This window comes from Rhea pennata, chromosome 3 (assembly GCF_028389875.1).
Source record: "Rhea pennata isolate bPtePen1 chromosome 3, bPtePen1.pri, whole genome shotgun sequence".
Taxonomy (NCBI): Eukaryota; Metazoa; Chordata; class Aves; order Rheiformes; family Rheidae; genus Rhea; species Rhea pennata.
Window position 1 is genome coordinate 63,147,918 of NC_084665.1, and position 25,378 is coordinate 63,173,295.

General features: G+C 38.8%; 1 protein-coding gene across 1 annotated transcript; it reads left to right on the forward strand.

Annotated features, from left to right (window-relative positions):
• The first annotated feature begins 3,092 nt into the window (after window positions 1-3,092).
• Window positions 3,093-23,369, forward strand: NMBR (neuromedin B receptor). The gene is made up of 3 exons (XM_062573750.1): window positions 3,093-3,508; window positions 20,398-20,746; window positions 22,968-23,369. The coding sequence occupies exons 1-3, from the start codon at window positions 3,093-3,095 to the stop codon at window positions 23,367-23,369; spliced, it is 1,167 nt and encodes a 388-aa protein (XP_062429734.1).
• Window positions 23,370-25,378: the final 2,009 nt, after the last annotated feature.

Genomic DNA, 25,378 nt, shown 5'->3' on the forward strand with positions numbered 1-25,378 from the left:
ACTGATTTTGCATCAGTAGTATTTGGGAACTACTGATGAGGTAAATTTGCCTCCCACGGTTCCAAGCTGACAGAGTCCCTGCCCAGATTTGCTCCACCTGTGCTTGCTAATTTCCGTTTCTGCAGAGTTTCTTTCTCACCAGTGAGGAATGCCTGTCACACACTCTTTCCTTCCTTTGCTCTTGTACTCTATTCCATCACAGCTGCACGATGGGGTTGTCCTAGACTATAATCTGAAATAACATTCAGAGAAATGGATACACTCTTTTGTTTGAAAAGTGAATGATGAACAGTTTTTCTGCAAGGATCTGAATTAATGCTGTTTTATGTCAGAATCTCTGGATCTTTTACCTTTCCTTTTCCCCTTTGCAGGAAATTATATTCATGCTGCTTAAGTATATTCCCACATCTTTACACAGACATCCATTGAATGCCATTAAAAGCATAATCCAGCTTTCTGTTTCCTCTGAGCTGGAGGCCCTCACAGTCTTTAAAGCTTATTTCCATGCCATTCAGAGTTCTGAAAATACACAGTAGATAAAAGGAAGTGCTCATGAAATTCAGGAACATAATTTCTGACTGAATATGTTTCTAATTCCTCCAGCCTGGAAATTCTATCTTTCAGTCTAGAGAACAGGTATAACTTGCTAGAATACAAGTTGTCCTGGAGGATAGCAGTATGAATTTTGGAGTGCAACAAAAATAAGGGGTCTACTCACTTCTAACACAAACTTCAGATGAAGTTTACTCTGGTAAAAACTTTGAAAATGTTTTTTTTTTTTCTTTTTCTTTTTTTTTTTTTTTTTTTTTGTTGATATTCCTGCAAGAAGACTCAGCCTTTTGAACTCCCAGCTAAATTGTTATTTAAATATTGACTGTAACTAAATCATATTGACTGCAAACTATTCTCCTGGGGGAATCATATTTATTGTTCACAAATAAATCCATTCTCAAATAAATAACTGAAAGGATCACAGTTCATACTCTGGGCTCACAGAGTAAAAGCCACATATTGATCTAACTGGAGGGAATCAAATAGAATGGCTCAGATTCTTTGCAGGAACTTGAATATTGGTGATCTCAAAAAAATTATGTACATCCAGCAAAGCAGAGGATACCAGCAGTTCTGAAAATTAACCAAGCTGATAGTGAGGCTGGCTCAGAGGGAGTATATTTGAATTAAATACAAGGTAGAGGAAAACATCATCAGCTTTATGCCAATTCCTAGCAGCTGCTGAGTGGTAAATGTTAAGGCTGACACTGGCCGTTTCCAGTGGGATTTCCTGGATTTTCTAATAAACTAATTGTCATCATATGAATCAATAATCTAAAAGCTGCAATAAAATATATATTGAGGAAAGTGAGAATAGTCACAAAGATCAATCAACAGATTCAGAGAAATGTAACTTTTAGGAGCAGTAATACTTTATGCTTAATAATCTTAGGACTATAAGAGGTTATGTAAGATAAATCATTGATGTCTTTAATTCAGTTCCTGTATTAGACAGCGTGCTGTGGACAGGTCATGTTACACATATTTAACACACTTTACTCCTGGCATTTTAGTGGTCAGATCCTTTCATTCACATCAGCATGTCCTCCATGTGTTCATTTTTTTTCATACACCTCTCATAGGCCCATAGGACTTCAATACTTTAATAATACGAATGAGCAAGTTCACTGAAAGCTCATACATACTTCCTTTTGGGAAAAGGCAGAGAGAAAAAAAAACGGTCCGCAGAGAATATTTCTGACAAATGCTATTATTCTTTTGCTTTAACACTTTATACTGAAAATATAAGTCCAGTAGATTTGCCCTTCTTTCAGCATATTTTCACTGGTACCTGGATTAACAGATTCTGACAGAATCAGATAGAACCATTTGGGAAGCAAACATATATGCAGGTGCTAGGAAGAAAAAATAACACTGCTACATCACTGAAAAGCAAGAAACGCTGGAGACAAGTGCTACACTTCGAAGAGGCAAATGACATTAATCTCTATTCTCATGTACCATTTGCATAGTGAGACGTAGACAAATCACATCACCTATTCCCAATTCCTTAGTTGAGACTAGTGTTAGACTTAACTTTACAAATTAAACTCTAAAACTTAAGGCAGCTTTTGTCCTTGAGTAGGACGTATTCAGAACACACAACTGGGTGACAGAAACAAAACCCTTTCAGTTTCCACTCTCTTGCTACCTGTCACCTGTGAAAGAGAATTGCTTTCAGCTGGATAAATTGTGAAGCTCCGTGCCTGGAAAATGGGCTTCTCTGAGGCAAGCTCACTCCCTGCCCAATGCTGCGGACAGCTCTCTGGTTTTGCAGCAGCTCTCCTGGGCAGCTATAGCGGCAGGGGGTGTGGACCCCCGTGGGTCCCCCGTCCCAAACCCAGCGCACATGGGGCCGGGGCGCTGCGGTGAGACGGGGGCTCTGCAGCTCCCCCCGCGCTAGATCCGCGCCGGCCTCTTGGGGCTGGGGCGAGGGTACAAGCCTCTTTGCGCCTGCAGGAGGCCGGGCAGGCTCCTCCCACCTCCAGGTATAAACCGGGGCTGAGGAGTGGGGAGTGAGCTTGGTCTGCGCCGCGCCTTGGCCCCAGCCGCTGCCGCGCCAGCGCGGCCGCCCGCGGGGCGTTCAGCACCGACACCGCTGGACAGCGCCCGCGGCTCGGCGGGCGCGGACCGGCTCTGCGCGGGTGCCCGCGGGCGGCGGCGGCGGGGCCTCGGGGACGCCGCCTGCAGCTGCCTCCGCGGCAGGGGCTCCCGAGGGCTGCTGCTGTCTTCACGACGTTGGCTTCCCCCAGAGTTCAAGATTACGCCCTTCCGACACCCCCCCCTCCCGCAAAAAGGTTTTAGCAAAATAGCTGAAAGGGAGCAGTATGTTTTGGGTTATTTCTCCGCCCTTTCCCACTGTGCCGGTAGACTGCCTCCTCCGCATTTTTGAGGGAATAAAACTAGACGGAGAAAAAGGAAGAGGAAGAAAGTCAGGAGGGAAAGGAGAGAAAGTTGTTTCGCTTGCAGAAAGGTGAAGCTTTTCAGTGCTTCCCACTGCACTTTTAATTGGAGCCCTCAAGTCTCTCCAGAGCTGCAGGATGGAGGCAGAACTGCCATCTGGGCTTACAGCAATGCCCTTTGAGGGGAATGGAAGCACCCACCGGGAAACAAATACAGTCCTGCTGCCCCCAGCACGGGGCATGGCCATGCTCACCATCCGCTGCGTGATCCCCTCGCTCTACCTGCTCATCATCACTGTGGGCTTACTGGGCAATATCACCCTCATGAAGATCTTCATCTCCAACAGTGCCATGAGGAGCGTGCCCAACATCTTCATCTCTAGCCTTGCTGTTGGTGACCTATTGCTGCTGGTGACCTGTGTGCCTGTGGATGCCTCCCGGTACTTCTCTGAGGAGTGGCTCTTTGGGGAGGTGGGCTGCAAGCTCATCCCTGCCATCCAGCTCACCTCCGTTGGTGTTTCTGTCTTCACCCTCACTGCCCTCAGCGCTGACAGGTAGGAAAGCCGGGCTGCCCCTTCCCAGCCCTCTGTGGTTTGGGCTGAGGCTGGCCAGAACTGGCACAAAAGGTAAGGCACCCCTCTGATAAGCTATCCCTGACTTGCAAACTCCTCACTCTGATGCATGAGCTGCTCACACTGCTCTTTCCCTCACTGACTGGTCGCATGTCTGGTAATAAGTTAAAGGGCTCTGGAGATGGATAGATCTGCAGCTCTGACTGCCAGGGCACAACCCGTGGGGACTGGGATGCAGTACTGGCTTCTGCACCTATGCAATGGCCTAGGAACAGCCTGTGTATTGAAATATTTTTCATTAGAGAAAGATCCTATATATGATCTATGCCAAGCTACAGTAACAGGTCAACAGGTAGTGAGCAGCTTAAACCAAGTCCATCACATAGCTATTTTTAAATAGATTTGTTTCTGCAGAGAAAGTGTGTGTGTGTGCACGCTTGTGCATACATATTCATGCGTGCATGTGTGCGCACCATACCAGGACAACAAGTCACCAGAGGTGACTTGTTTAGCTCTCTGAATTTGGAAGCACTGAAGTGTTCTATTCTAATTACCAGTCTTAAACTTTCAGGTCACATTATGCATTTCAACTTCTCCCGAACACACGGAAAAGGGGAAAAATATAGAAAGAAATGCTTCCACCTCTAGTATTTGTCAGTTTAGGAAGAAATAAAGAGCTGGACCTCAAGCTTTTCCTCTCAATTAATTTAAATGGACATACGTAAGGGACTTATATTAGCTGGGTGGCTGTGGGATTATACTTCAGGCTCTGAAAGACAAAGTATTGCGATGTAATTGACAACTTTAAATTAAATTAAATTATCTCTTTCTTCCCTTATCTAAACACTTTCATTTCAGACAGAAAGGAAAATGTTAAATTCCTTCTCCGTTGAGACTGTTTCATTTTCTTTTGTTGGATTTTTAGCCAAACAAATTTGTTACACTGGCCCATTTCATAAAGGTTTTAGTTTGAGAATATATTTTCAAGCTTACTATAAAGATTTCTTGAAACTTTTAAATCTTGTTTTACAGAGTATAACTTCGTAACTTTTTTTACAGATAGTTCAGCAAATCATTTGATTCCATCTAGGAGTACTATTCAGTGGCCCTCAATTTCACTGGTATTTGAATAAGAATCTAAAATACTTGTGTGTTAAACTCTCATAATAAATGAAGATGGATACAATTTTTTGAAGAACAGCTTTCAAAATACTCTTTAAAGTGACTGGAACTCCCTGATTGCTTCAGTTAAAAAGTATTTGGAGAGCCAAGCAAATATTGCATTTTCCTTTCTGCTCTATTGAGATTTTTTAGAAGTGTGATTATGGTATCTTATTTGAAATGGGAAGAAGTTATTTGCAGAGAAGATCATATCTCTAGTGAAATATAATGAGAGAGAACGGTGATGTTCTCATGCCTAAGGATACATTCACTTACTTTCTATATAGCTTTTGAGCTTTCATGTTTGCCTTTTGTACATAATTTTATAATCTTGTTAAAATCAGTAAAGTTTCAAGAGTTGAAAAAGTTAAATCTCTGTGCACTGAATGCATTTGGAACTACAGATTCTAGAGATCAGCTACAGATGGTGTAATGTGACCATATAGCTTATAATAAATACATTCCTCCAGCATTTTGGAGTCCACGCTACATATAAACGTCAGAAATGGTTATACTGAGGACTTAACAATGCTATTTCTTTTTCGTCTCCAGTTAACTTTTCAGTTACTGAGAATAAAAGAAAAAATTATTTTCTCAGTCAGGAGGAACAGCCACTGATTTCAGTGAACAGCATCTTTTTTTGCTAGGGGGTCCAAGTCAACTTTCAGTGAAGCTGCCTGGACTCTTGCTTTAATGGAATTTGAATTGAACTCTGTTCTATTTTTTTGTAGAAGAGAAATTTGGGCTGAACTAAAGAAGAATCATTGGTGCTGAGGGTTTTTTGTCACACTAATTTGTAACCAGATCCTAGCAGGAGTCATCTTGATTAGGTTCCATTATGGGGAAACAGTATGGCTAATTATGTTAGCAGATGAGAAGTGATAGCAGCTTCTTACAGCAAAGAGGTGATGAGGAGGTGAGACCTGGCTGGGGGCAGCAGCATCCCTGAATAACTGAAGCTAGTGCGGGATGTGTGACTGCAACTGGGAAGCAATGGTGTTGTTTAAAAGGCTCCGTTATAATTTAGCACATGCTCTGTCTGGTATACAATAATGTCTTCTCAGTGGAATCTTTCCTGGAGAATGTTCAAAGTAAATTTTAATATATGATCATTAAAACTTTTCCTTGTTATTGCCACAGGACTTTATAGAAATGCAGACATGGATTACACTAAAGAAGATATGAAATATTATATAAATATATGTTATAAATACTTATTTTTAGTTTCAAATTGGAAAAGAGACTTAATAAATCTCTTTCTAAAATTCTACAGGCATAAGCACTAAAAAGATACAATAGACAAAAATATTTAGTGTTCTATATAGTGGGCCTGCCTGAATTAAGATAACAGAGGAGGTGTCTGTTTCCACAGTGTAATTAGCACTTTTATTTAGGAAATTCTTTACTGGAAATTCTATATAGAAAATTATATGCGTGTAATACATGTAGCAAAAATTGTTACAGTAGCAATAAATTCTGAACTATCATTACCTACAAATGTAAGAAAGAAAAAGTAGTACTCATTGAATTTTATAAACTTACTTTATTTCATATGGCTTTTTGTCACAGAAGTCTCTTTCAACATCACTGGCTCTTTCAGCATGACAAACATTCACTTTCTATCAGAGTTTCATAATCTGAGTTTATTTATTTATTTTGTGTACAAACATGCTATGGCTCTTATAGCTGTGCTTCCTAGACTTCCCTAGAGCACACTGTTTAAGGTTAAAATTGGCAGCACACCTGCCTAAGATCACCTGATCCCATCCCAGGACATCCCTGCCAGACAGCCTTTCCCACCCTTGGGCTCCTGTGAGACAGGCCCTGGGTTTGTGCAGCTGTAGCCCTGCGTGCTTCAGGGCAGACGGAGGTGAGAGACCAGACAGCAGGGTGTGGTGGAGGCTCCAGTCTGGCAGTCGAGGTGATGCAATGGCAGCAGCACTGGCAGTGAAGCGCACCGGTGTCGAAGGTGGAAGTGGTCGCTCCTTCCTCAGGTAGGGGCTCAGTAGTGCAGGAAGGCTGTACAGGTACTGTTGAGCCAGCTGTCCCCTCTCACTGCCACGTGGGAAAAGTACAGGGACAGCATGCCTTCCTGTCATGGCCATTGCTCCTGCTCATTTTCCTCTATTGGAGAGGCACTAGCTCATCCCTAGAAACTATAATATTTCTTTGCTAAAAAAAAAAAAAGAAAGAAAAACAAATAATTATAGGTGATAAAAAATGAAAAAAAGGAAAGGACATGCAAAATAAGAAAATAGGGAACCAAGGGGGCACAGGCTGTATGTTTGTGTAGCTGAACTATGATGCAATTATCATTTTAATTCTTTATTTATTTTAATTTTGGAAGATTGTATTCTGTATTGCTAAAATGTAGAGACTCAGGAGAAGTTTGATGCAGGTTTAGTAACATATTGTCTACATCCTGTCTTCTAACTACAACAGATAACAAAAATTTTACTGGTTCAGTCTGCATGTATACTATCTCCTACTTTTTCTGGGGACTCAGGGAAATGACTTGAAGACATTCCGAAGTATGAAAATGATAACGACTTTAGAATTTTTGGTCAACAAAAATGCCTTTAATAAAGACAATATATTACTGCTCCTCAGAATTCTTTTTAAATTTTCATCTTTTGGTATGTAAGATGCTGATTTAGGCTGAAATATAGTGACAAAAGTCCTTTAAAATCCTCATTCCTCATTACATGTGGTGAAGCAGCTGAAGCAGGAAGGTGGATGAGATTTACTTTTGAGCTCTAGCATCCAACATTCAGGGACAAAAAAACCTTTAAAAGGAAAGTAGCATTAAATGACATCCTGAAAACTAGTTGTTATTAACCAAATAATAAAGAAAAATAATCAAATGTATAATGAAAAACTATCTGAATAAAAGGAAAATATGACTGTATAGTGACCGTATATAATAAATGGGTAAATAAAGTCATATGGAACCAGTAGAACTATGGAGTCTGTAAGCATAAATGATGGAAAAACTAACATTTGAGGTGAATGTATTGAATGACTGACTTACTGAAATATATTCAAAGAAATGATGACCCAGATGTTTCTGTCATCAAAGGTGGCAGCAATATGGTTACAATCATATGATACCGTACTAAGCAAAATAAATCCAAGAGAGGTTGGGAAAAGTCTGTGTTCTTCCGGTCTCTCACATTTTTTTTTTCAGATAGTCCTTTAATTTACATGTTCAAACTTTACTCACAAAATAAGGCTTGCCAGAATACCTTTGATGAAACTGTAACTTATTTTTAGGTACCAAAATATATCAGAAGAGCTCCACATCCTCAAATGTAGTTTGAAACAGCTAATTTACACTATTCATTTCATTATTTGATCCCTTGATACATTGTGTTATGCTGGGGAGCTATAGGGTTGGGTTAGGGTTCTTTACTCAGCCTGTCATGGAAAGAATCTCATTCTGGCTACATGGCTCTGTCTTGAATCAGCAGAATCAGAAGCCTGAGGAGAATTCTAAGCTCGGCTGCTTAGAATGAGGATGACAAGGCATATGGGAAGTTTCTCATCCAGCCGTCATAGGAAGACGAGACTGGGTTGTCCCAGTCACAGCAAGGTAACCGTCACTGCTGGAGCTCAGCCCTTTGCGGTGCACTGTGCCCTTCGTGTGTTTACACACCAGCAGAATTCCTATGGAGCAGGGCTGGGCACACCCTCTTTCCTTGGTACTTTCTCTCCCAGACATTAGCTCACATACAGGACTGACTGCGAAGAAGGGCAGTTTAATTTTTTAAAACCAATATAGAATCAGTAAGATTGAAAGGGACCTCTGGAGATCATCTAGTCCAACCTCCCTGCTCAGCAGGGTCACCTAGAGCATGGTAGACAGGGTTGCATCCAGGCAGGCCTTGAAGATCTCCAGAGAAGGAGACTCCACAACCTCTCTGGGCAACCTGTGCCAGTGCTCCGTCACTCTCACAGGGAAGAAATTCCCCTTCACGGTCAGGTGGAACTTCCTGTGCTTCAATTTCTGCCCATTGCCTCTTGTCCTGTCACACAGGACAACTGAGAAGAGTTTGTCCCCATCCGCTTGACAACCTCCCTTCAGGTACTTGTACACATTGATAAGATCCCCCCTCAGTCTTCTCTTCCCCAGGCTGAAGAGACCCAGCTCTCACAGCTTCCCCATAGGGCAGGTGCTCCAGCCCTCTGATCATCTTTGTAGCCCTACGTATTCATGTAGCCTGTTATTAACTGCTCACTTTTGGAGTTCCATAATACAAGCAGAGTAGTGAGGTTTATGCCCTCAGCAGAATGGGAGTCTCACACTCTTGTGGGAAGCCTGCAATAGCATTCAATAGAACTAATATTCACTTTTCAGACACAATCAATTGTAAAGGGAGATTTGGGATTTTCTTGTATTATGCTATTACATCTTCTCTGCCCTATTGCTTAGATAAACTTAGTTCAGTTATCTGCCTATTAAGGTGTCAGTAGGATGAACTTTTCCCAGAAACAGGAGCAATATTTTTTTGTCAAGTTACCCACATAACTGGACATTATTGATATAGTGAAACATGTTCCTCTTAAAATGTTCTAAGTTGTTTGTAACCATTTCATACAGCTTGATGGAATGTGATGAAAAATATTCCAGAAAGAAAAAGGAGATGAGAAAAAAAAAAAATACTCAGGAGAAATTTTATGTTTAGGGTAAATTCAAGAATTACCTGTGCTAGATCAAGTTTGTCTAAGTCATACAATTCAAATCAGCTGTTGGAGAAGTTCCTCTTGCAACTATCTTTACGTATGAAAATGATTTCTCCGCAAGTACCATTTTTTCTCCCAGGTTAGTTAAATGATGTTTATCCTATCTCTAACTTTGTGTGAGCATAAGCATCTGTTAAGCCTTTGCATATGCATCTTGTGTGTGCGCTTCAATTCATAAAACAACAGCTTAGTCCTCAGGATTGAGAGTGAGAAATAGCTGTGGTGTTTATCCTTGTCAGTGATCAACACAGTATTTTTGTTTTGCTGACAGAAGCCAACTTTGCTTTGACTAATGTAAACAATTTTAGATCTTCCTAGTATCCTGTAGCCTTTTGTAGCTTGCAACTTAAAACCTGAGAAACTGTCACAAAATTTTTCCTCTTTCCTTGTTTCTTTGATCAATCAGTAATAGTCTGAGTCTGTGACAGATAAAATAACTTTTGAAGAACAAATTCAGCTGAATTCCTACCAGGCAGGGCTGAACATACATCTCCATAGATTTATTTTCTTTGCCTCTCTCCATAACACGGTACATATTACTCTCTTATGTATTACATAGAAATGGGTTCAACTAGATTGGACCATGGAATCTGCAAGTCTGCATTTAGCAGTGCTCAGAAATAATGAGGAAGATCAAATACATTCTACCAATGTTATCTCTGGGGAAAATATTTTACTTATTTTCTGTGATAGCAAATTTCTTAGAGAATAAATAATAGATATACTTACCTTCTATGCATGCACAGAGTGATGCTTTCTTGTATATCCTTCTAAAAAGGGACAATTTCACTGAATTTTTGATTTAAATAGTTTAATTGTAGAATAACTGATGTATTCTCATACATATTTTGCTGCAGGTACACTCTTCCAGACTACTTATTCCTAGTGATAAAATTCTTGAGTGTGTTTGTGTATGTACTAATGAAACAAGACATAGGCAATCATAATCTCTAGACCTAAGTGTGTACCTCCACTAATAACTTTTTAATCCTTGCCCAAATCCAGTCAAATTTGACAGAATGATTACACAGAGTAAGTTCTTACAAGTTTATGAAAATTTGCAAAGACAAGATGGAGCCTAATTTGGCTATTTTCTTTGACGAGAAATTTGTTTTGGAATTAGCTTCCTCACCCACTGTCTTTCAGAGGTCAGAGAACATAGCCAAGCGACAAACAACACATAGGAGCCTAGATGTAATTAATTCTGCTGCATTTGTATTTAACTGTGTATTTCTTACTTTGTATGAGCATATGTACAAAAAAATTGTGATATGTGTATACAGGAGGGAAAAGGATTAATATTATTCTATTACGTTATCATTCTATTGTTCTATGATTCTTTTTTGTCCTTCACATCACTATTCCAAATATTGTTTCATTTTTTTTCTACTTAATTTTTAACAGTATTTTGGTTAGGGTCATATTTGGTATTTGGCTCCATGTTTGATTTTTTTAATGAAGATTGTTATATAAACTTTTTCATCTTTATTTTTTTTAATACTTTTTTTTAAAACAATGTATATACTTGTTTTTTCCCTTCATTGAATTCAATGCAAATTTTTAATGGAAGGTTGTGAATAAAATGAAACTGGGAACAAGTTTAAAAGTGACAGAGACTGGAGCATCCAAGATTATAATATTGGAGCATATAAATGAAATTGCAGCTTTCACATTTCAGGATTTAAGATTATTTGTCTAGATTCTCAGCAGACAAAATCTCTCTTTTTTCCATTTATATTAATAGAAATTTGGTTATTTAATTCTTCTTGGCTTGTAACATTTATAAAAGTCATCTGACCATGTAATATTCTCCTCAATAGCAATTTTATCTGCCATAGGCATGGGCTGTTACTGAATTAATCAAGGAAACGGAAGGAACAGTTTTGTAACAGTAATAGTTCTATAAGGGTAAACTGGCACAGAGCATCTTGTACACTGTGGTTTTCTGCTTTCCCGTACCTGAGTTTCGTAACTGATATTTCTTACTGACCTTCTGCTCCAGCACTCATGATTTTATGAGGTAGGAGCTAATCTTCTTTATTCAAGTACTTAATCAGTATGTGCTGATCCGGAGTGTAACTCATGTAGGACATGCGGTAAACATGTGGGGAATTATGTCAGATAAGCATGCCCCTATCAGTCTAAAGGCAGGGGCACCAATGGGTTTTGGGTTAAGCCAACTGTGGGAAATGTATCTCTTCCCCCTACAGTGCTTTGATCCTTCATGGTCCAGAACATAGACCCTGAAACAATGAGACAGAGTTAGGTGTGGCATTCTAAGATTTTTTTTTTTTTTTTTTTAACAGCAGTGAGGTGGAAATAATATGACTAAATAATATGACTAAATAGAAAACAGATCACTAGGAGACAATCCAGAGTATATAAACTTGTCTAGGCTAGATGTTGCAATGCCTAATCTCTAACTTAGATGCTGATATTCCCATCTGCCTATCCACCTCAGCTGAGGAGAATCTAAAACCCAGAATTACAAATTAGTGTTGGAAAGACTTAAATGATTCAACAGGTCAACAAAACTCAAGAAAATATATGTTGATCTGCCATGTACTTCCCTGAGGGAAATGCTAAGTCAGGGGTTTGCATGGTATAGATTAAGATTCTCTCTTCATTGAGGTAATGTTAGTTTTGAGGCTCTGTGTTGCAGCCCTGGGCACTGACTTCTGAACACCTTGGCTGAATGCCCTAATGTTCCCTTTTTTCCTGGCAAGAAGGGTGCCAGAGCCGCCTTCACCACAGTTGCTGTTCCGGGAAGGCTAGCACCTTTGATGTGCATCCTTTAAACACATATTTTCAATCAGTCCTCTTGGCTTTCCTCTCTGTAATTGCAGGATCACGATGAAGCCTGGATACAAACAGAGTTGGTCAGTCAAGAGAGCTCTGGGTGTAGACAGCAGAGGAACTACTTGCATAATTTTGAAGTCAAGGAAGGAGGTGCGTAGTGGGCCAGAGTGGGCTATCCTGGACAGATAGATAAAGCAAAGCTTTATGGGAGGTGTTCTTGGGACCAGCCACCTGAAAGTCTGTGTCTTTTGCTATACGTATGTACATATGTACACACACACACACACACACACACATATATACACATGCATGCATAGCATGCACACATATTTGGCAGTGTAAAAACACAGGCTTGGGCACTGGCGGTCAACTGCCTGTTGAATTATTAGAGTAGCCCATAGTGTGGTTTTGACTTATGCCAATCAATATTCTCCTAAACATTTTCTAGGTGTGTTTCGGGAATAAGCACATGCCAGAGGAGATTCCCAACAGAAATGTAAACATCTTAATTTGTTAGGATGTGGTGATCTTGTTTAGGGGCATTAGAGAATTTAATAGTCTCGAGTGACCAGGCTATGCCTCTCGGCCTCCAGGCCAAAGACCAGGTTCTGACTCTGTTTAGTTTACTAATATAGGTGTAGCCTAAGCTCTTTATTAAATCTGTGTCTTAGTCTTTTTTTTTTCCCTTCACAACTATCAGTAGCTTATAGAAACTGCAAAAAAGAATTTGTACAGATATATCTGACCATCTTAATAATATGTAAAAATATGTTAACCAATGACTCTCTGTATACAACCAAATTTAAATATAAATCTATTGGCAATACTGACTCTTCTGAATAATAGTCACAGAAATCATTTACTCTTGCTGCCCTTAGGAGAAGAATTGAACAAATGAATGATGGCCCTTTTCACTAGTGCAGCAACAATAGATGGACATATACAAGCAGCATTAAAAAGCCAGAGTGCGGGTAGTGAAGTAGTCTTAAGATTTGTACTAGCTTATAAGAAATTTAGTTAGCTAATGTGATACCTCACACAGCAAGGCAAGAGGAAAAGACAGCAAAAGAAGAGCAAATGAAAAGGAGAAAATGCAGAGAGAAATCTCCACTGTGCTCTGAAATGCTTGGTGGACAGGACAGGGAATATATTTCATATGAAAAAAATATCTGGGAAACTTTTGCATTGATTCTTCCCAGAGTGGAGAAATCATACAAAAGACTAAATTAGACTTTTTTGTCAAAATATTATTCATAGTTTCTGAATCAACAGAACATATTTCTTTAGAGTGGAAAACTTTTTACCTTAGGAAAACCTTACTATTTTCCTGCTAAGAAACACAGAATATAGGCTATTGACATTCAGTTTAATTGTGCTTACACGTAGTCTGGTAATCTTACTTTCAAACACTGCTCATTATATTGAGCCATGAGAGCTCTGAGATGCTCATTCCTGGTGAATGCAGTTCTTTGCAATGAAGAAATAAGTGCAGACCAAAAACGCTGGGACTAATGATAAAATTTTTAAGAAATCTATTTTAAATTGCAAGAACTTTAAAGAATAAAATAATTATATTGTAAATGACAACCTCAGTCTTTTTGTGTGCTTTCAAAGAAGTTCCCAGAACAGTAGACATCAAATGATTTTTCATTCTTCTCAGCTAGATAAATTGTTCCCCTCTTAATGAAGCAACTAGAATTGAGTCAACAGAACTACCCATACAAAGAAAAAGGGGTTTGGCCCAATCCAAAATTTCATTTTAGTTCAGTGGTGTGGACTACAGCTTGACACTGTATTAATATTTTTAACACATATTGATCAGAAAGCTGTGCTTGATATTTAGATGTATTTTGATCCTTTTACATTGTTAGGCTAAATGATACCTTATGGTATTTGAACTCTTCATGCAATGACATAATAAAATGCTGTTATAGATTTGATCTTCATAAATGTCTCTAGGGTGCAGAAAAACAACACTGCAACACAGAGACATCACTTAAAGTAGAAGCTTTAAAATAAAGCCATACCAACCTTACCAACATCTTCAACTTTAGGTTAAAAATAAAACTTAACATAAATTAGGGTAAGATGGATCTGCCCTACTAGATTTAAGCTCCTGTCAAGGGCTGAAATACATGTGTCCTATTAATATCGGACACTGGACTCAATCATCTAAATTTACTATAGAAGTTTACTGGTGGCAACATCTTTGCTTTTAATGAATGGGAAAGAACTGTTATTCTCTGTTCTAGACTAAACACTATTCTTTGTTAATAATTTGAAGGCTGAAGTTTCTGGAAAACTGTAGCATCTGTGGTTTTGCTCCTCTGTCAGACTGATGGACTTTGTACAATGTGAAACTTAAATGGACTTTTCTTAGAGACTGATATGAAAATCACTCTTTTTGGCTATTGTATTCATATGCCCATATTGCAAATGATTTCTTGGAAAGTTAGATAAAGTGGTTTGAGATTCTGATTGTGGATTCAGTTAAAATCCATCTGCCTGTTATAGTGTGAATTTAGGCCTACAATATGCTAATTATCTCAATGGTAGAAACACTAGGAAATTTCTGACATTCTTTTTGACAAACATTTCCTTAGGCTGCTGAAGCATGAGGCAGACATATGCTTGAGGAAAAAGAATGAACAGAAACATGGATTGATGGAAGAATATTTTTGCATTTGTTATTCTGTGTTGTCTCGAAACCAGCTCCTCCAGCTGATTGAAGAACTTCAGAAAGCTTGAGGCTAGTAGACCTGATGGCTAAGTAAACTAATCCATCTGTGAAGAAATAAAGGCGAAGCATATAAACATGCTCTATCATAAGATCTGCTTTAAGTGTGCATCCTTTTATAAGAGAGTACTCAGAACAGTCCAGGACACCAGCAAGGCATGAATGTACTGCAGGGAGAGAAGGAAGACCTTTATGTAGAATAGGGCCACAGTCTTTGGATTAAACCTTTGGAATTGCCCCAGGTCTTTCAAGGAAGATATTTGCTCCCTGCTTCATCCACTAAGGAACTATTATCTGTCATGGAGTTGAAAATAGTTAGGAGAAGGTGAGATATGTGTCATTCTGCCATCAGATCTACTTGTATTAGTCCTGTGATAATATTTGAAAATTTTACGTTTTCTCTCACAAGTATATGAGCTACAGGAATGAAAAGAAAAATAAAAAGGAGCATGTGTTCAGCTATTTCCAAGGTTTTTCAGCTCCCTAAGAAACACTACTGCACTTAGGGAACTATACACCTCTTCAGACTGGTCCCTCAATATCAAACATATGAAATGCTTCAATATTAAACTTATGAAATAAAAAAAAAACATAGTGGCTTAGTTCATGACACTTCATTATTGTGATATTTTTATTTACATTGTGGGGACACATAGGAAACTGAGTGATAAATGACAGTTCTAATTGTGGTAGGTCATGTACAGTCATGAACAAGAAGAAAGCCCTTGAGTTTTTAGGTGAGACAACAGATGCAGACAAAATAGTATAAGGAAATATTAAGGCAATTCTGGTTAACGTGGTAGGTTGTAATCATAGTCCAGTGGCTGTATAGTTATTCTGGGTTTTCTTTTGCTTTGTCTTTATTTGTTTCTGAAAGACATCACCATTAAGTACCCTAGAAAAAGAGGCAGCACTGCCATGGAGGCAGTGAAAATAAAGATGGGGAGAGGGAGATAAGGACTACTGGAGTTTCTAATATAACAACATGCTGTATCTCTGAAGAATGAGGATACTCGTTCTTTCTTTTAGGAATTTTTGGGTTGTGTGGATGGGTGATTGCTCTGTAATGACAACAGCTATACAGTCAAAACCAGAATCTGCAGAATTGGAAAGTCTGTGCATGTGTCTGTTGGCAGAAGTTACAGCTCCAAAGAAAGGAAACTTATTACAAAAATATTTCCTGAGTTGGGATGCCTTTGTCAGCAGTGATAATGATAGAGGATGTAGGAAGACAGAATTTACTTGAAGACTTTTAATTAAAACCAAATGCATATTTATAATTATTTCCTGATCTTCATGGCAACCTATAATTTTCTTTTTTCATCTGTGAAGTTAAAGTGAAGATGAATTTTGCTGACTAATTTGGCTGAATAATTTGCCTCCCTTACTTTGGTTTACCACTGTTATTTCATTTGTAGAAAATATGCACTTTGTCATTTGAATAGTTGGTGGTATGTTGTACTCTTACACTAGTTCTATGCAGAGGAAGAGGCTGGGTATTCATTTGTGGAACACTTTTAATTTCACTCTATTTACATTTGATTTTATCTGTAACCTGTGTCTTTCAATTCTGTGTCTTTTCAGAGATATGAACAACATGACAGATTTTGTAAAGTACTTATTACCTTTTCTTTCCCGTTGACATAGAGTACTGAACAGGGCTGAGTCCAAGGAAAGAGTGCCATATTGTAGCCATACAATTTTATAGGTATGATTAAAGGAGAGGTTTTCTAGGTTGGACCCAATTGTGTTTACAAAAAATAGCTCTCTACTTCAATGCCTTCAACTTAAAGTCAGTCATATCTCAGGGAAAAGCATGTTTGGCAATATATACTGAAACACAAATATGTACCACATTTGCTGCTAATGTAAAGGCTTCTGAAAAGGTCCTCCATTTAGATATTAACCAGACCAAATGCTGCTTAAACAGTGAATTTTTACACAGTCACTGTCCCGGGTAATAGGGCTATGATCAAAATAATTTGAAACACTGCCATGAGAAAAGAGAGGAAAAAAAAGTTTTGTAATACAGCACATGATATTTATCTCCCCCTCACCCTCAACAAAGATCCTCAAACCAACTCTCCCCTAGCAGTGCAAAGTTTTAAAGAAATTAGCAGATGTAAGGACTTGACGTCAACTCAGTTGAATGAAATGAAATAGATGATCTGTCTTTATGTAATGAAATCAAAGCAGACATCAATAGGAAATAAATTATTGACTAATAAGGTCACAGTTTATGCTAGGGAGCCTTCATGTTGTGTAGAAGCTTCCATCCTTGCTGTGATAACACAAAGGATTTCTATTACGCCTTGAAGTCCAGGGAGTTTCTCACTGTGGGCTAGAAGAAATGGTAAACATAAATTATAAGAAACAGTTTAACTGAGTTTAATTTTCTACTTGATGATTTGGATGACGGAACAGTAAAAATCCTCTCTTTGAATTCAGAGGGAATATGAACACAAATAACAATTATTTTTAGCTGTTTAGTTCTCATGGATTACATATAGCTAATTCAGCGGAAACTGTAAATAATCCTTCTCTTTGGATCTTAAGGATTCTTGAGCAAGGGGGGATCCAAGACAATTATAACTCAAATAGTCTCTGAAGAAAAGCTTTTGAATGTACCAAGACAATACTCTTCTTCAAACATTGCCATGGCAGAGCCAATTCCACCCTTGGTTTCCAGTAAACTCACAAATCGCTGCTTGGGGATATAGATTTCTTTTTTTTTTGCCACAGCTTCTCAAACACCTGCTCATGGTGTTGAGGGGTTATGAAGTGACTGTTAGGACTTGCAAATCACCATAAAGGGTATTTGGGATGACAGCTCCATGTCTCTGCATTCCCTTGAGCAGTAATAATATGCTTAGCCATAATCCACATCCTGGTGTCTGTTTAGAAATCTGTTCATATCCACATATGTAAGTGTATGTGTGTGTGTATTAGAATCTCTCTCAAACACCTTCTCCCTATTAAACTTTTCTTTAGTGGTCAAAGAGAAAACATTTTCTCATTTTGATAAACTTGTGCAATTTCAGAAAAAAAAATCACAGAATCGTAGAATGGTTGAGATTGGAAGGGACCTCTGAGATCATCCAGTCCACCCCCCCTGCTCAACCCTCTGTCACCTAAAGCATGTTAGACAGGGTTGCATCCAGGCAGATTTTCAATATCTCCAGAGCAGGAGACTCCACAAGCTCTCTGGGCAACCTATTCCAGTGCTCTGTCACCCTCACAATAAAGTTCTTCCTTTTAGGACTGGGTCCGGTCTTGTTCAACTTATTCATCAATGACCTGGGCAAAGGGACAGAATACCTCCTCAGCAAGTTTGCTGATAATCCCAAACTGAGAGGAGTGGGTGATATGCCTGAGGGCTGTGCTGTCATTCAGAGAGACCTGGACAGGCTGGAGAGCTGGGCGGAGAGGAACCTCATGAGGTTCAACAAGGGCAAGTGCAGAGTCCTGCACATAGGGAGGAATAATCCCATGCACCACTACAGGCTGGTGGCTAACCTGCTGGAAAGCAGTTGACCATGAGCCAGCAATGTGCCCTTGTGGCCAAGAAGACCAATGGTCTCCTGGGGTGCATCAGCAAGGGTGTTGCCAGTAGGTCGAGGAAGGTGATCCTGCCGCTCTACCCAGCCCTGGTGAGGCCTCATCTCGAGTACTGCGTCCAGTTCTGGGCTCCCCAGTACAAGAGAAACGTGACACTACTAGAGAGAGTCCAGAGTAAGGCTACTGAGATGAGTAGGAGACTGGAGCATCTCTCTTATGAGGAACGACTGCGAGAGCTGGGCCTGTTTAGCCTGGAGAAGAGAAGACTGAGGGGGGATCTTATCAATGTGTATAAGTACCTGAAGGGAGGGTGTCAAGGGGACGGGGACAAACTCTTTTCAGTTGTCCCATGTGACAGGACAAGAGGCAATGGGCAGAAACTGAACCACAGGAAGTTCCGCCTGACCGTGAGGGGGAATTTCTTCAGTGTGAGAGTGATGGAGCACTGGCACAGGTTGCTCAGAGAGGTTGTGGAGGTTGTACTAGGTGATTTCCAGAGGTCCCTTCCAATCCCAACTATTCCGTGATTCTGTGATTCCTAGAGCTCTGAAAACCTGTTGTATTATATCTAGTTATAATAATATTAATAATAATAATGATGATAATAATAACAACAACAATAATAATAATAATAATAAAAATGAAATAAAAATAAAAAATTAAAGAATGGAAAAAACCCATCAAATTAAGTGGCCTTCTAAAATAACATTGCTTAGATAAACTGAAATGTTTTATTCAATTTTCACAAGTCTTTAATAAAATATTAAAATGTAATTAACCTGCATTTTGATTTTTTTTCAAAATTGCAATTAAAAACTCTAAACTAAATATTAAGATAGCTTTGATATCTTTAACTCAAAAGTATATTTGGCCTTTTAAAACTGACCTTTTCCTGTGGAGACTATTACTTTATATCAACTCCTGGAACAAAAATTTTGTATAGAAGAGCGCTTCCCCACCTTCTACATGTATTCTTTTATGAAATGATATAAGTGTAATATGTCAATCCTCTGAAATGTTTCCTGATTTCACTGCACAATTTATGAATTTGTCATTTCTATAAAGGTTCATTTGTAATTATATATTATGGGACAGTTTCCCAAAATGCAGTATACAGCAGCAGCTTCCAACTATTTATGTGGAATTGCTTACTTTATTTAAGAGTTTAATACTTCCGCATGGGCCACTGGGATTTATTCCTGCCTGGCTTTATAAAGATACTTGTGTTCTAGACATGAGAGCCTGGACAGTAAATCTGTGCATGCGAAGATGATGAGGTGGAAAGGCAGAAGCCTCCACAGCTGCAGTTATTACTGGTTTGACTAGTTAATGCAGACTAGTTGATTTCTGTCCTCTGCTCTCAGGCTGGGGATGATGAGATGGGACTGAGTCTGCCTGTAGGGAGTACATGACAGGCAGGAGGGAGTCCTGGGCTGTGGAGCTGAGGAAGAAAGTGAACTCCAGCTTGAATGTGCTGGCATGAGAGTGAGTTTGGAGTGTGGAGGTAGGATATGGATCTGAAGATTTGCTGAGGGGATTTGGGGGAGGAAAGAGTGAAGTTATGGCTGCTTCTACATTTTCACCTTGCTGGCACTGAATGGGCACCTACAGTCACAGGTCCTGTTGCCACTGGTGATGACTATATACATAAATGAAATTAGAGATCTGGAGAACACAAATTAGAGATAGATTAAAAAAACCTGACATTTCAAATAAGAACAAAATATGCAAATGTGAAAGCGGCCTTTGCCTACTCAAAACCCAGCCAAGCCCTACCAGAGCCCTGCTCAAAAGTATGAAGTAGCCCTAGGAATCATATGTTGAATTTGAAATGATACCTTTCAATTTATGTCTATATTTTGATCAATTTCAGGTACAAAGCAATTGTAAATCCCATGGATATCCAAACATCCAGTGCAGTGCTATGGACCTGTGTTAAAGCCATTGCCATCTGGATAATCTCCATGCTCCTGGCAGTTCCTGAAGCCGTGTTCTCTGAACTGGCCCACGTCAATGACACAGACAACGCCACTTTCACAGCGTGCATACCATACCCCATGACGGATGACATGCACCCAAAGATCCATTCTGTGCTGATTTTCTTAGTGTATTTCCTTATCCCTCTTTCCATTATTAGTATCTACTACTATCATATTGCGAAGACTTTAATAAAAAGCGCTCACAACATCCCTGGAGAATACAGTGAACATTCCAAAAGACAGGTAGGCAATTTGCTTTTTACTTCCTGATGAAGATTTGTATACTTATATACTTACAAATGAAAGTACAAGAACTATAAAATCCTGATTGCTGAATTTCTCAGAGCTCTGTTTCCACGTACGTGAGCTCAGCTAGAATTATCTGAAAAATCTCCATTATTTTCACCATTATTCAAATACTAAGCCCAGTATATAAATGAGTATGAGCAAGGAAAAAACGTAAATTCAATATTAATGAATATTCCTTCGGAAAATGGGAAGTGGGATTGGCATGTGTATTTGTATGTATTAGTATAACCATCACGTGTGTTCTTACCAAGGAACAAAATTTTTGGTGGTAACTGCTGATGGCTATTCAATCATTCAGGGAAGAAATCTTAACAGCATCTACAAATACCTTAAGGGAGAGTGTCAAGAGGATGGGGCCAGGCTCCTTTTTTTTCTCTTTTGAGAATTCTCTCTATTATATCTGTGCTTGGGAACTGAAAGACTGACAGGCAGGGAAAAAATCTTATGCGATTTGAGGTTCTTCTCAGAGCAAGGAGTGCTGAAAATATGAACACAGAGCATGAGCAGATTTTTTGTGGCTTTATAAGCAGACCTTTCCTGGATACAGTCCTGAACTCAATTACACTTTTCTTAATATCCTTTCTAATACAGATGCTGTAGATACCTCAGTTGAGATTCTGGGTGCCTTTGAGACAAAACATTTTAACAGCCAGATCCAATGTAAGGCGCAGCAAACAATAAGATAGCAATCGGCTGTTTGTTAACAGAAATATTTATATACAAAGGCTTTCATAGTGAAAGTGTCTCAATCACTTTACAAAAACATTAATATTGATAAAGAAAAAAAAACCCTTATGCCCATTAAAACAATATGGAAAGGTTTTCTCTGCCAATGTTTTAGAAAACACCTTAACTCTCACTGAGACCTCTTTACATGTACAGAGTGTACATACTCTTTTAAAAAGAATGGCTACATTCCCTATGTCCTTTCTGGCCAGCATTTCACTTCCACGCTAGCCTGTCTCTTGTCAAAAATACATACATATTAGCACTTCATGGACTATTTTATTTTCCTGTGAAATATAGAGTGTCTTTTGGCTGAACTCTCAGGATGGAAATAATGTTTAATTTATATCACATTTCTGAAATCTGAAATCACAGGTATTTTCAAAATAAAAACTTTTTTTTTTTTTTTTTTTTTTTTTTTTTTTGGATAATCTATGAGAATCAGAAGAGTAGAAGAATCTGGTGTACTTACATACCTCCTAACAAGAGGAAGTGATTCAGATTGCTATTAACTGAGGTTTCTCTAGGCAATAGCACAGAAGTGTATATTCATACCATACCTTTTAGTTTGTCTTTGCAATCCAGCCCAGTGCAATCTTACCAAATTAGAATTCTAGAATTTTATACCCAATTTCCCCATATTTTCTGAAACCCACTGGTTTTGGTTTAAATGTAGGTGAGAAAACTATGCTTAAATTTATTTCACAGACTTTGAAACCCTGTTGAATTTTTCATCTTAAAATTGACAAATGTTTTCCTCTCTTCAGTCACTTTAAATATCTACACTGTAATCCAATTATACTTCAGCAATACCATTAAGGCACATTTCTTTCATTTCATTATTGATGCTTGCCCAAGGCTTTCACCTTATCCGGGAATTAAGGTGCCCCAGACTGAGCAATATACCTATCTGGTGGTTCTCTTAGGGGAGAGATGCAGGCTGAGGCATTTCAGGCAAAGTGGGATGTAAGTACCATCTTATGGTTAATAGCCTAGGAGTCAAACTAATAATGTCTCTACATTACAAACCCATCAGTTTCTAAATAGCTTTCTAACTAAAGCTAAGTTTCAAGCCAAGCACTGAGATTTCGTCAGAAAAGGTTATATTTCATGACATGCTTTGGTGCGTTCCTTCAGGCCAATGTATACTTGGAATATGAATCTTGCTACACTTACATGTGTGTCATATGGAAAGAGCAATCTTCTGTAACTGCAAACAGCTAGGGTCTTTCACTGTAAGTAAACTAAGAGTGAGAAATGAAAGTAAATGAAATTTAAAAAGTAATTCAGCCCCTGAAGGAAGTAATTATAATGGCCTTATTTAGGATCATTGTTCCAGTTAATATAAAGTGGAATTCTACATTTCTTAATTAAGTCTGTTATGTTGATTAGTTCTATCCGTTGTTGTTAATTTGGATTTTCTTTTCAGATGGAAACTCGGAAACGTCTGGCAAAAATAGTTCTAGTTTTTGTTGGCTTCTTTGCTATCTGTTGGTTTCCTAACCATGTGCTATACATGTACCGGTCCTTTAATTACAATGAGATTGATCCATCCGTAGGACATATGGTCATAACCCTCGTGGCCCGAGTGCTAAGCTTCTGCAACTCTTGTGTCAACCCATTTGCACTGTATTTGCTCAGTGAGAGTTTTAGAAGACATTTCAACAGCCAGCTTTGCTGCAGGAGGAAATCTCAGCAACAGAGCTCCACCAGTTACTTGCACAGCTCTTCTGCCGTTCGAATGACTTCGCTGAAAAGCAGTAACAGGAACACAGTGACCAGCATGACACTCCTGAATGGGCACAACTCCAAACAAGAAATGTCATTATGATTGAAAAAGTGTGACCTGGGAACAGATTCGAGATTTTTCTTTGTAGTGTGTAACTCACTTTTGGCTCTCTCAATAAACGTAGGCTGTTTAGTTCTCAGGACACAGGACCTGTTAAAGTCTTTCACATCTAGTCTTCTAGAAAGAAGTAAAACGTGTGTTTTATTGAGAAGACTAAGCTGACTGGTTTTAGATTGTTCCTCACAGAAAATGCTAACATATATTTAACGTATAAGAAAGCAAAATAATGGTGTGAATATTAGTATAACTCTTCTAATGTTACTTTTAAAAGTATAGATTTTCTGATCTAGAAAATGTGTACTTTTAAATGAATATTGATCCAGACTCATGTCTTACTCTAATAGATTCTGCATGATTTTTAGTTGTGGTCTTTATATAAGTGTTGTTCATTAAGACTGGTATTATAGCATTATTTGAACTAATTAAGGAGTCTTCTGAAGAGATACATTCTAGATTAGGATAATAATAAAAAAAAAGGATTGAGGCTGAGATATTCCACTCATTTAAATTTACCTTATTTTGTTTGCTACAGAAATTTATTCTAGATAAGAATTTACTTTTTGGAGGTTCTGTTTGTGTTTAGAGATGATAAATGTATCTGAAAAAATTACATTTGCTTTCAAAATCAATCACTCAAAAGAAAAATGTGTGGAACATGCAGGTTTTCTAGAATTTAGTATTTAAAAGCTCATTTCTCAGATGTTTTAAGTCTATAGTACTTTGTTTTAGAGTGTCTACTGGTCAACATGCTACTACTACTATGATTTACTACCACTAACGATCCTGCTGATATCACTACAAAGCTAAAACAATGCTAAGTGTAATGGGATGAATAAACATTGAAAACAGTGAAGTTCCAGGAGGCTTTTTCAGAGAGAATCTGTGGCAAGGCTTCCTGTAGCTACCATTAACTAACTAACTAAACAATAAGGTTATTCAGAGACTTAGGAACCAAATCTTATCTAGGATACTTATATCCTGGAAGTTAGATGCTCAAGTGTGCCTCTATATTAGTGTTTGAGCTGGGACTAGAGGTGCTCCTTTGAAGTGAATTTCCCTGTCATGCTCTCTTACTTGATTTTGGTTTGTATCTCAGAGCAGTCTCAGAGCACAGAACGCAGATTACTCAATGAAAACAAACTGAAGGCTGGAGCGGAGTAGCACACCTAATGGACTCTGATCACTTCTGATCATGCAGTCTGTGAGACCAGACAAGCTCTAGAATGAAATAAATCCCCAATGATGAAACTTAGGTAGCTTGGCATTGCTTACTCAACATCAGCATTCCTCTTGCACACACTAATTATTGGTATGGACACAGCCAACACTGTTGAAAAGCTCAGCCTAAAAAGTTTTTTTTTTGTTTTTTGTTTTTTTTTTTAAACTGAGGGCCCTGGTGCATAAACTGATTATGCACTTTTGAAAAATCCAGCCTAAAAGAGGAATTACATCTTGTGGGTCACCCGAGTGCCACAGACTGTGCGTGGCATACCATTGTGTGGTTACGGAAACAGCATTCCCTTTTCTTTGTCACTATTTCCAGGAGAGCATTTTCAGGGTACACTGTCAGGGCAGAGTTGGATTTAGAACAGCAGGGAATGGCAGGTGAGGCTGTGTTTACAGATGTCCAGAACAGACTTGCTGGATGGGCTTACTGCTCTCTCCCCTCATTCATACTCTCCTGCTGGGGAGCCCTTTTGCAAAGTTTACAAAGTTGCTCTCCAAGCCATAACAAGGAAGGTGGTTCAGCTTTAAAACTCCTCACTTTTTCAGGACTTTTTGTTCTCTTTTTCGTTTTTGTTTTTAAAGCTGAATTAGCTGACAGGTCCATGTAGGTTGTTGAGTAGATGCAGTGGCTGAAGTTCGTTGCTACAAAAGCTCGTGCTAGGTCAGCTATATAAGAGTTTCCAACCTGTATTAGGGCTACATCAGCTCCTACTGAAAGAGCTGATTCTTTCCTTACTCCCCTCTGCACACCATCAGAGTAATAA